At 43.3% G+C, this 12,068-nt stretch overlaps 1 protein-coding gene across 5 annotated transcripts in view; it reads left to right on the top strand.

Annotated features, from left to right (window-relative positions):
* The first annotated feature begins 7,160 nt into the window (after positions 1-7,160).
* LMBR1 (limb development membrane protein 1) overlaps positions 7,161-12,068 on the top strand; it is a 69,548-nt gene continuing 64,640 nt past the window's right edge. For 2 of the 5 annotated variants that reach the window (XM_058824887.1, XM_058824878.1), the window contains exon 1: positions 7,161-7,440. In XM_058824887.1, the coding sequence (XP_058680870.1) occupies positions 7,378-7,440 (63 nt within the window). In that variant the 5' untranslated portion in view covers positions 7,161-7,377. Of the gene's footprint in view, positions 7,441-8,080; positions 8,154-12,068 lie in introns of those variants that run through there. The other 3 variants (XM_058824916.1, XM_058824906.1, XM_058824896.1) reach the window with 3 other exon arrangements.

Below are 12,068 nucleotides of genomic sequence, written 5' to 3'. Positions count from 1 at the left end.
TATTGTCTTATGTTATAAAATAACTTGCTCTCTTGATGTCAGCATTTTCTGATAGACCACTGGTGGAATGGATGGGTGCCATGTCTCCTGTGGATCAATTACTGGACACTGGAGCTCTATGAGGAGTGTAGTCTTTGATGGGATAACTGCATAAAATTCTCCTACTTAGGAGAATTCTCCTACCTGACAGACCTTTTTGGTTTTCCAGCCTCTGGTGGCTTTTACAATGGCAATAATCTTATACAGCAACTGGCAGATGCTGTAAAAGTGCATTTTATATGTGACTGTTGCAGGAAGGAATACCTGCTGAAATTTATTTGCTGTGTCCTTGAACAACATTGAATTCCCCAGATTAGGTGGTGCCTGTGGAGCAAACCTATTCATTTTGCTAATGAGACAGAGGAGGAAGATAAAGATTTAAAAAATGCCTGGCATCATATTTTATTAGTCACCCAATATAATTATTGACAGGGATCGAGGATGTTAAGTTCCAGAAAAGGACTACTTATTATCTTAACACTCCTGAGATGCATTAAACACATTTGAATTTAATTAGAAAGGAGTATCCATGATTTAAGAATAAATCTTGCACCTATTAATTTAAGAAATTAAGATGATTAATTTCCTTTAAAATTTCTAGCATTTTGGATAAAAGTCCTTCATAAAAGGTGCATGGCTTACTTTCAAAGACTAAATTTATACGATGTGATTTTTGACACCCAGACTGAAAAACGGTTGTAGTTAATACTGGATAGATTTTTCAAATGCCTTCCATGTGGTATTTAACAGTGCAAGCATCTTAGTCATGATGAGTCAGATGCTGAATTTAGAGAAAAAAAATTAACTAATACCAAATTTTTTTTTATTATTGTTTAGGGACTTCAAAGTGCAACTTCTCTTCTCCAAAAATGGCAAAATTTCATTTCTCAAAACTATGTAACTAACAAAAAAATAGCTTGAGGATAGTTCAGAGTAAGCACAGATGGCCCAGCAGATTAATGATTTAATTTTTTTTAAAGGACGATGATTACAGCCATGTTAAGTAGGCAGGAACTGATCATACGGGTGGATATTTGCAATTTCGTCATTTATAATACAGCTAATGCATGACCACATCTTTCAGAATCAATAGCAGATTGGCAGACTCAGATATCTAATGCAAGCTGTTGACTGGCCCACAAATCAAAGGAGAATATTCTGAAAGGACAGAGAAAAGCTGTAAGTAACAAGGTGAGTGATCAGCAAAGCTGGTGCAGGAAGCCCAGGGGCAGAGTCTGCAGCTCTGTGTCATGGTGCCATGGACACAACAAACCAAAGGGCAGCAGGGCCTGGGGTCATCTGAAATGGGACCACGTGGGCTCTTCAAAAGTGGGAATTAAATTGAAAAGAAAGCAGAGTGAAGAGAACATCTCTCCTGGAAGAACAGAAGAATTGTTTGTGACACTTGGGTTTCAGAGCCACATTTGGTGCTGCAATTCAGCCAGTGGTAAAACAGCATTAAAGCTTCTAATGATTATTTGCTAACACAAATAATATTGACTTCACTCTTGGATAGGGAGTCTGTGCTGGGGCCAGTTCTGTTTAATATTTTTATTGATGACATGGATGAGGGTTTAGAGTCCTTTATTAGCAAATTTGCAGATGACACTAAGCTGGGAACGTGTGTTGATCTGTTAGAGGGACAGAGGGCTTTGCAGAGGGACTTGGAAGGGTTGGATGGATGGGCAGAATCAAATGGGATGAAGTTCAATAAGTCCAAGTGCTGAGTCCTGCACTTTGGCCACAATAACCCCTTGCAACGTTATAAGCTGGGGACGGTGTGGCTGGACAGTGCTCAGGTGGAAAGGGACCTGGGGGTGCTGGTTGACAGTCGATTGAATATGAGCCAGCAGTGTGCCCAGGTGGCCAAGAAGGCCAATGGTATCCTGGCCAGTATCAGGAACAGTGTGGCCAGCAGGAGCAGGGAGGTCATTCTTCCCCTGTACTCAGCACTGGTGAGGCCTCACCTGGAGTATTGCGTCCAGTTCTGGGCCCCTCACTTTAGGAGGGACATTGAGATGCTTGAGCGTGTCCAGAGGAGAGCAACGAGGTTGGTGAGGGGCTTGGAGCACAAGCCATATGAAGAATGACTGAGGGAGCTGGGGTTGTTCAGCCTGGAGAAAAGGAGACTCAGAGGTGACCTTATCACTCTCTTCAACTTCCTGAAGGGTGGCTGTGGTGAGCTGGGGGTCGGTCTCTTTCTCCGGGCAACAACAGGCAGAGCAAGAGGACACAGTCTCAAGCTGCGCCAAGGGAGATACAGGCTAGAATTAAGGAGGAAGTATTTTACAGAAAGAGTGGTCAAATACTGGAATCATCTACCCAGGGAGGTGGTAGAGTCACCATCCCTCGAAGAGTTTAAAAAAAGACTGGATGTGGCACTTGGTGCCATGATCTAGTTGAGGTGTTAGAACATGTGTTGGACTCGATGATCTTAAAGGTCTCTTCCAACCTAGAATTTCTGTGATTCTGTGATTCTGTGTTAATTCTTTTAATCCCCTTATGGTGTTGCCATGGAACCAACCCATGATCTTGGCAAACTCCTGTTACATATGGGCAAACATCACACTTGCAACCAGTACAATAATTATTTTATGTACTTAGTACATCAGGAACTTTCCAAAGACGAGGAAAAAAATAGTAAGAAAAACTTTAAAAAGCCCCACAGAGACAGTAATGACATTTTTAAAAGGATGTGTTTATTCTGGTTGACAAATCACTGCTAATGCTACTTGCAGATAACACAAAAATGCTGGCAAATACTGGAAATGGGAGTGGTAAATTACAAAGATGAGCTCATCATACAGAGCAATCTGAAATATTTGGGAAGCAGAAAACAGAAGAGGCTTGAATTCAGTCAAAAGCCCATGAATGCACCAGGAACAAGGGGCTGATGTCTTTTCTACAGAACCAGGGCTGTATCTGCAGGGCAGTGATTCAGAATAGAAATTACAGATTGCTGCTCATTGGTATGAGTGAAGTTCAGAGGAAACCACTAATTTCTGTGTCAAGGAAATGATTGCTATAGCATTTGGATTAAAATGTCCATAAAATTGGCCTTACTCTCTGTGAGGAAGTAAGTGGACACGGCAATCAAAACCACAAGGCAGCCTTTTACCTACAGCCTCTGACAGCAGGGAGACAGGAGTAGATACAAGTGTCTTCAAATGCACATTCCATTTACTTCTGGGAAGCAATCATGTGTTTCACCTCTGAATCTGTGTGCTGTTTTCCTCTGTAATGATTAAATGGTCTGTAACAAAAGCATAAAATAAGGTGATTTTACATCTCTTCATAGAATTGCTGAAACTGAGCCTAGAATACTGCTTTCAGTTCTTGTGTCTGCATTTTAATGAGAAGGTTAAAAGTTTGGAGACAATTCAGGGATGAAAGGAAAAAAAAGAGTTCATGGTTAAGAAAAATCTTCAAAGGGTAAATTTACTTAGAGTAAATCTTTTTAACTGACTGAAAAGGAGATTTTGAGGGGAATTGTGATTAGCAGGAATTAAATATTGAGCACACCATAAGGAGAAGTAATGAATTTTCACTCTTTTCATCCATCTGCTCTAGCTGAATGCTTTTCAGAGGCTGATTGAGTCTAACACTAATTTCTGAGCTAAAACCAGACATAGACTGGTGAAAGGGATACATTTTTTTTTAAAGTTGATTTAGTTCTTTGGTTCTTCTGTAACAACACTGCCCCAGACAGCAGTTCCAGAGTTCTACCAATAAATACCTTTTTGAAGAATCAGCTCAAACAGCCACAGGTACACAGCATGGAACAGATGACCCTGGCCTTGCTCATATCTGCACAGCAGGTGAATTTTGGCTGGCAGATGCAGCTGCATTTCCTTGAATATTACCTTTCATTTTATTCCTAATCAAGTTGAGGCTGCAATGTGGTGTGAGTTTTGCTTTGTTTTGATTTGAGGACATGAAAAACCCATTAAGGGTGAATGGAGGCAAAGTGAGCTTTCAGTCACTCCATGCTGCTAGATATGGAAGAGAAACTGTTCTAGCTTATGATGTGACTTATGCTTCCTTTACCTGACAGCACTGAACTCCTGCAGAGTTTGTGCCTCTGACCATAATAAATTCTGCAGGTTTTCTGACTCTAGGCTCCGGTCAGTGAGGGAAACGTAAAGATTCAAAGAGGTTTTATTCATTCCTAAATCTAGTTCTTTGTTATTGAAAGCAATCTCACTCAGTTTTTTACAAGTGAACCAACTTTAAGTTATAAATGGTGTATATTTTTACTAAAATGTTAATTTTACAAACTTGTTCAAAATGGGAACACTTTGACTGTGCTTTGTTCTTCTTTTTGGGGGAATATATATTCATCAATACATTTATGACTATATATATGTATAAAATCCAGACTCACATACCTATGTGAGTCTATACTAAACTAGTTTATATCCTCTTTTTTCATGCCAACATTGTAATTCTTAATTTAAATTTCTTTCCCTTTGCTGTTTCAAAAAGTTAAAATAAATATATTGTGCTATAATACAACATTTATCTGGGGAGTTGTTGTTACTGGGTTGACTCAATGAAAATATGGGCTGGAAATATTTGAAACCAAAAAAACTCCTTCTTTTTCTAAAATACACCAAAGAAATAGAAAGCATAAGTTAGCAATATTTTAAGCTGAATCCAGAGCCAAGACTGATTGAGTTGGATTTCTAAAGTTATAACGCAATTCTTGCTATGCTTTAGCTTACAACATATAAGACACTGAAAAAAATCACCTAATAAACAAACTTAATGTACATAATTATGATAACATTTTGTTTATTTTATACCATGATCAACACCCTAGAGATCTTTTAACCACTCTCTGGTGTAAAGTACCACAGACTTGCTTTGGTAGTTTTACATCTAGTATGCTTCCAATTACTACTTTTGTACCCCCATCAGATCAATACATGCATCAGTTTGCAAGAGCTGCCACTTTAGACTGAATTTCCTGTGGTATAAATAGATTTTGCTGTGGTGGCTACTCTGACCTTCCTTTGTGATGTAGATACCTCAGAACTGAGCATAACTTCTGCCCAAGAAAGGATGGAAGCTATTTCCACCCCTCCCCTGCCTTTCAGTAAATATAAATGTGTATGTTGTTTCTGATGATTCATCTGCTCAACTGGAAGAAAGAACTTGACAGTCTACAGTATGAAACAAATTATGTACTATATCTCCTCCTTAGGTTTACTTCAAATTCAGTAAATTAAAAAGAACACATATTGCCCACGTGGGAGTGGAAGCTTCAGGTATTCTAAATTTCAATTTCTATAAGCTACCAAAATACAGTTAATTTTCCTTACAATCTTCCAGTGTTGAATATGTCTGCAGGCAAAGTTAGAAATGCTTGAATTGCTGTTTCTTGGCAGTGGCTGAGTCATTTCCCAGGTAGCCCAGGAACTAACCCTCCCCTCAGGCTTGGACTGCTGGCTGAGTCTCTGGTTGTTCCTGTTCTTCCTCTTTGGCTGGGCCATCTGCTCTCCCAAGTTCTTAGAGTGGCTTTGCTCTGGTGTCAGCATTTCTCTCTCCATCACAAATCCATTGAATCCATCCTGTTCCTAACAGCCTGGCTCCAATACCATTGTCATTTATTGTGTGGGTTTTTATATAAGATGATGAGAGCTGGGATCCTGTCTGTTCTATTCCAATACTTCTGTAGGCATCTCTAAGAGAATTTGGTTTCCCTGGGGTCAGGTTTGCACATGCCAGACTGTGTTTGTTATAATAAAAGAGATTTTGTCTACCTATAACCTTGCCCTTGGTAACACTGCTCAGTCTGGACCAGCTCTTGAGCAGAGAACAGCACTAGCCTAATTCTAGTAAAAATTAGAACTAGGCTTCAACTAAAAGCCTAATTCTTTGTCAAATTCATCTTGGAAACTAGGGATGCTTTCATCACTTTCAGCATGTGAAGAAGAAAAGGAGATAGAAGAGAAATGGGAACAGGCAAAGAAGAAAACCCCAGACAAGTACTAATACCAGACAGAATCAAGTGCTGTGCAGAAAACAGCTGTAAAGTAGGACAGCTTTTCCCATGAAGCAGCTCAAAAACTGTGCTCCCTGCTCCTTCAACTCTGTTTTTAATGGTATTCTGTTCCTACAGCCTCAGTGAACACCTAAAGTCTCCCTCCCTGAGCAGTGAGCTTCAAGAGGAGAGAGCACAGGAACATTTCTGGCCTGTCACACCCCTGGTATGATTGTGCCTGCAAATACCTTGTCTGTGTCTTCACAAGTGTCAGAAGAACAAGGGTGGGACTGTGGCCATACTGAAGCTGCAGGACCTTCTGCATCCATTCAGGACTACGAGGAATACATCAATCAAAGATTACTTTTTCTAAGTCTAACATTTCATAAATACTTTACCATCTGCTTTTAACCAAGAAAATGGGCCAGAGACTGGGGAATTAATATAATTGGAATTATAATTGGCGTTGACAACATGTATAATGTATCGATAGTTGTAAATAAGCAGAAAATTATGATCCTTATTTTTGAAACTTCTTTAGACTAATTATACATACCTGGATTGAAATAAAAGTTTGATTTGCTAAACCACAATCTATAATTTATAGTATCTCCTAGATTAATGGTCTTCCGTGTATATTTAGACAATTGATCTACTTGCAAACTCAGAAGAAGATTGCCCGTGCATGTAGAGGGAACAGGGAATAATGAGATTACCCATTGGAATGGGCTGCCCGGGGGGCTGGGGGAGTCACCATTCCTGAGAGTGTTTAAGGACAGACACCGTGGTCCTTAGTGCCACGGTCTAGTGGACACGGTGATGTTGGGACATAGCCCGGACCCGATGATCCCGGGGGTCTTTCCTGCCTGAACAATTCCGCGATTCTGTGTTCCCGTCCTGCCGGTAAAACCAGCCCCGCCCCAGGCCCCGCCCCAAACCCCTCAGCCCCGCCCCTTTGGCGCTCCGGCCCCGCCCCACCACGGCCCCGCCTCCCCGGTTCCTTTGGCCCCGCCCCTGGGCGTGACTTCGCCAGCCCTTCACTTTACCATAAGCCACGCCCCCCGCGGTCTGACCCCGCCCACCCATTGCCCGCCCCCGCCGGGGTCGCTGCGCGGTGACGCAGCAGGAGGAGCTGAGGCGGCGCTTCCCGCCCTTCCTCCTCCTCCTCCTCCTCCTCCGCGCCCGCCGGACGGGGACAGAGCGGCGGAGCCGGGGCTCCTCAGCCGCTGCCGGGGCCCGGGGGAGCAGCCGGGCTGCCTCCGGCCATGGTGGCCCGCTCGTCGCCGGCGGGGCAGGAGCAGGCGCGGCGGCGGCGGCCGCCATTGCTCGCGGGGGCCACGGTACTATGAAGGATGGAAGCGGACGAGGTGACGATCCGGGAGCAGAACTTCCACAGCCAAGTGCGGGAGTACACGGTAGGTGCCGCCGCAGACCGTCCCTGAGCTGTCACTGCCCTCTGCCCCAGCTCTGTCCCCGGGCGGGCTGTCCCGCTCTGCCCCGCTGTCCTTGCCCGCCCCTCGCCCAGTGTCCGGCGGGACTCGGGGGCCTGTCTCGGGTGGGCAGAGCGGTGAGGGCACCTTCCCGGAGCTGCCCCGGGAGCTGGAGCAGCCCAGCTCACCCGCTGGAGGGTTTTCCTCTCCGAGTGCCCTCAGCAGAAGATGGAGATGCGGTGTATGAGGCAGGGCACCGTGTGTTCCATGGGAGGGCTCTCGGAACAGGTACCGGTGCAGCAGCCTCGTGAGCAGTGCTCAGCTTCGGCAAGGGATGGCTGCGGGCGGGCATCATTCGTGTGCACAAGGATCTAAAGGTGAGGCGCCCAGAGGATGGACCAGGCTCTGCTCGGTGGTGCCAGTCACCAGGAGATGAGGCAATGGAAAAAAAACACCTGAACATGAGGAAGAATTTCTTTACTGTGCAGGTGACCGTGCACTGGAACAGACTGCCCAGAGGAGCTGTGGCATCTCCCTTCCTGGAGATATTCAAGAACTGGATGCAATCCCGTGCTTTGGGATGACCCTGTTTGATCAAGGAGGTTGGCCCAGATGCCCCACTGCGGTCCCTTCCACTGTGACCCATTCTGGGATTCTGTGAACACCTCAGTCCTCAGGTGCAGCTTTGTTCCTGTCAGGTGTGCATGGGATTTCAGGGTATGGCTTGTCATACTGGGATTCTCCTGCCTTGCTGGGCTGTTTGCAGTGCTGTGTGTAAACCTGGTGTTTCCCTCATGCCCGTGCTGTCCCAGTGGAGCACATGGCAGTGCCTGTGCTGTCCCCTCTCAGCCCTGCATAGGCAGGTTCAGCACTACACCCTGCGTGCAGACAGAGCAGTTCCACTTTCCTCTCCGACAGCCTCTAATTGTTCTCAGGACTATTCAGATCTGATAGAGGTGTTTTGATGGGGCTCATGTCTCTCCTGCTTCAATTCCAGGAAGGAAACACAGGCTGAGCAAGGGAGACGTGCATCACGGTGTCCTGTGAACGTGCTGTCCTGGCTCAGCAAGTTTTCTTTGCCACCCCTGTTGTCTGGGAGGAAAAAACAGATTTCTTGAATTAAAATAGAATTTCACAATTTAGCTTTAGGTTTTTCAGCCCTTTTTGGGAGACTCTAAAAATACCATGGTTAACTGGTTTATGTAGCAGTGTGGCTAGGTCACTTGATAGCAGACTTGCTTGGAATGTGTTGATTACTCTTCTATAGTATACAAATCCATGTTAAGACCTTTCCTGTGAAATATTCTATTTCTGGGACCTTTTTTTCTGAAGAGTGCAAAACAAGCCTGTATGAGGAGAGCAGTTACTTTATGGGATTTTTTTTGAATTCTCTTCTGTGGGCATGGATGTAGTCTATGTCCTGGAAGTCCTGACTAGTGGAGGGGCACTAAAAGTAAAATACTTCTTTGTAAAGAGGACTCTAAGTATTATCTTAATCACCTTTATGGTAAGAGAACATGAATGTATGTACAAATCTTCTTTCTTTTCCCTCATGTCCGTTTTTCCATTTGTATTCCATTTTGTGCTAATTATCTCCTAGTTACTTTCACCAGAGTCTTGTTCTGATGAATTGGGTGTTTACATATTGTGGTTTCATTCAGTAAGAAACAGATTTTTGAGTCTGAAGGAATGGCTAGGTACCATTACAAATAGTGAAGTCTATTAAATTCTTGAAGAACTAGTTCATCTGTACTGCAGGTACTTCTCCACAGTTACAGGGACTTTTTCAGCCCCTCCAGAGCAGTTGGTGACTCTTCCTACTGGTGTAGTCATGTGAGAAATCACACACCAGTAACTCATATATTAGAGGTGCAGTGTTGTTTTGTTTGGACAGTGGACTCAGAATATTCTTGCTCTTGAAACTTCACTTTGATGTTAATATTGATCACAGGCCAGCTTTGTTATTGTTTAATCAGTAGGAATAATAATAACAATGTTGCCTTCTAAGTCATACCTTGGTGCAGTTGTGCTCTTTAATTAATGTTGGAGCACCACAGGGTTTTATGAGGGCATGGAGTGCTGCCACCCCCACCTGGGTGTGCAGCCTGCTGTGGCTCCCACGTGGCTGCAGAATTTTGGAGCTGTGAGCGCATTTGTGGTTAGTCTGAGCATGCTGGAGCACACACAGCATGCTGCTTACATGTGCAATTATGTTCAATCCTCTCCTTCCCAGTCCTGCCCTTGCTGCCCATGAAGTTACATGGTGAATAGAATTTCTTAAAATATGCAAATACATGGTTGTTGTGTAGGCAGTGGGTGTAACCATCAGCCCTCAGCTGGAGCAGGGAACATGTTCCCCTCTGACACAGGCATTAAACCCTGATTCCAGCTGCAGGTGGGCTGGGGGCAGCAGAGCAGTTCAAAGAAGCATTTGATATTAAAAGATGTGGTTCTAAACTGGGTTAGGGTAGGTTTAGATGAGATAGTAGGAAGAATTTCTCTGCTGTGAGGGTGGTGAGGCCCTGGCACAGGCTGCCCAGAGAAGCTGTGGGTGCCCCATCCCTGGCAGGGTTCCAGGCCAGTTTGAATGGGGCTTTATGAGGTACCTGCTCCAGTGTAAGGTGTCCCTGCCCATGGCTGGGGGTTGGGAACAGATGTTGTTTAAGGTCCCTTCTGACCCAAACCATTCCATTCCACTTGTGGAATATTACACCAGAGGAGACCTCTCTGTGCCTGTTAGGAGCAAGAGAATTTTATGTTGTCTGTTAGAAGAACCTTTGAAGAGCTATTTGTGTGGCACAGCCTTTACTGGAATCTAAAATGATACATTTGTGGGAGAACAGAAATCAAAGTGAGCTGATGTACTTGAAAAGAAAATGCTTTTCACTTTGCTCTTACAAATACTCTTTGAATGCATACGGAATTTCTATATTGTGCTCTCTGATGGAATCAGAGTCCTAAGGGCACGCTGAGTTTAGCTGCAGTGTAATGCTTTATTTCTGTTTCATGTATTCTCTGAACTGGCAAGCTACAAAGTTTTCCATAAAGTTGTGTAACATGAAAAAAAAATTCAAGCCTTGTTATGCTTTTGCTGGTGGTGCCTGTCTCTTTCTGCAGGTGCCAACTTCTGCTAATTCCACCTTCAAAACCCAAATATTTCTGAAATAATGTTTATAGATTGAGCAAGGGTAGTAAAAGATTATTTTTTAAAAAAGACATCCTTCATCTGCTTTTGAAGTGACTCAGTGGTTTAATGCTTAATTTAACTCAGGCCTGTTTGCTCTTGACCTCATTTGGAGTGTCTGTATGGCACCTGTTTTTCAAGAGGGTGCCTGTTTGCAACAAAATCATCTGCCTTGGATTTTGTTGCTTCATGGGGATGATTTGTGCTGCTAGAAGGTGGTTAACTCCCCAGGCAGGCATGGCTCTGCAAACATCAATCTGCTCTACAGAGGAGCTGTTGTTTTGGACAGTTGTTGAAAACACCAAGACTTGGTCTGAGTCTGAACTTCAGAATTCAGATGCAATGAGGTGAATGTGGGGACTCTGAACTGGTGACCCAGTGCAAGAGATGGCAAAGCCAAGAGTTTGCTTGGAGTCAGTGACATCCTTGATTTCAACAAAGCCAGAGCCACCTCAGTTCTGGCTAAAGGGAGCATCTTTCTGCAGAGCAGCTTTAGCTGATGGCAAAGTACAGAAAAGGGTTTGTGTTCTGCACTTGGTCAGTATTTGTGTGAAGGAGTTGAAAATGCCAGACAATATTCTGTTAGTTTAACCTTCCTGGTCCTTCAGATTCATTTATAATTGCTGAGATCTTGCACATCCATGGAACATATTTGAACTTCTAGGGAGCTGCTTTTCCCTTGGGTCCTGTTATTATGCCTGTTTATAAAGTGTTCCATGTTCAGCTGGTATTGTTGTGAACTGTTTATTCAAATGGAAATGGAACAAGTGCAGTGCTTGAGCCTCTCTGTGGTCCCCTGGGTTTACTTTTTAGAATATTAACTTCCTTTTTTTTCCAGTTTGAGTCTTCTACTCTGCAGTATTAGCTTGTACTTTTAAAAATACAAGCTAAATTTTTTGTTCTTTTTCAGCTTAACAAATGTGGGCTTTTGAGTATTTAAAAATATACACATACACCTGGTGATGAGGGTTGTTTGGCAAAATAAACACAATCTGCTGCCATTTGTAATGTGGGGAAAACTGTGGAAGAACACAACAGAGCTACCAGGTTCTATTATTAGCACCATATAATTATTAGTTAGGAATAAACATAGTATATTTGGAAATAAATTCATTATATTAAATATGTAATGAAAAGAAATCAGTCCTGGTAGAATAAATTCAAATACAAAAGTGCTGTTATAACTTCTGAGTGTTCCATGTGAGTTCAGGCAGATACTAAAACTGGTGTAATATGGAGTTTTATGTTAAATGTGGTATGCTTCCATTTGAAGGACTAAATGTTTTCAGGGTTGCAGGCTTCAGATGCTAAATATTCTGAGAATCTTTGTTTGTTTATTTCTTCAGTTAATTCAGTGTGGCTACTGCTGGCATCTGTCCTCTGTAAGGCTGTAAAATGAGGGAGCTGTTTTGAGCACTTCTGTTGGTAG

The sequence above is a fragment of the Ammospiza caudacuta genome, chromosome 1 (assembly GCF_027887145.1).
Source record: "Ammospiza caudacuta isolate bAmmCau1 chromosome 1, bAmmCau1.pri, whole genome shotgun sequence".
Classification (NCBI taxonomy): domain Eukaryota; kingdom Metazoa; phylum Chordata; class Aves; order Passeriformes; family Passerellidae; genus Ammospiza; species Ammospiza caudacuta.
The sequence above is the reverse complement of the archived record's forward strand: the minus strand, read 5'-3'. Positions and strand labels throughout refer to the sequence as shown.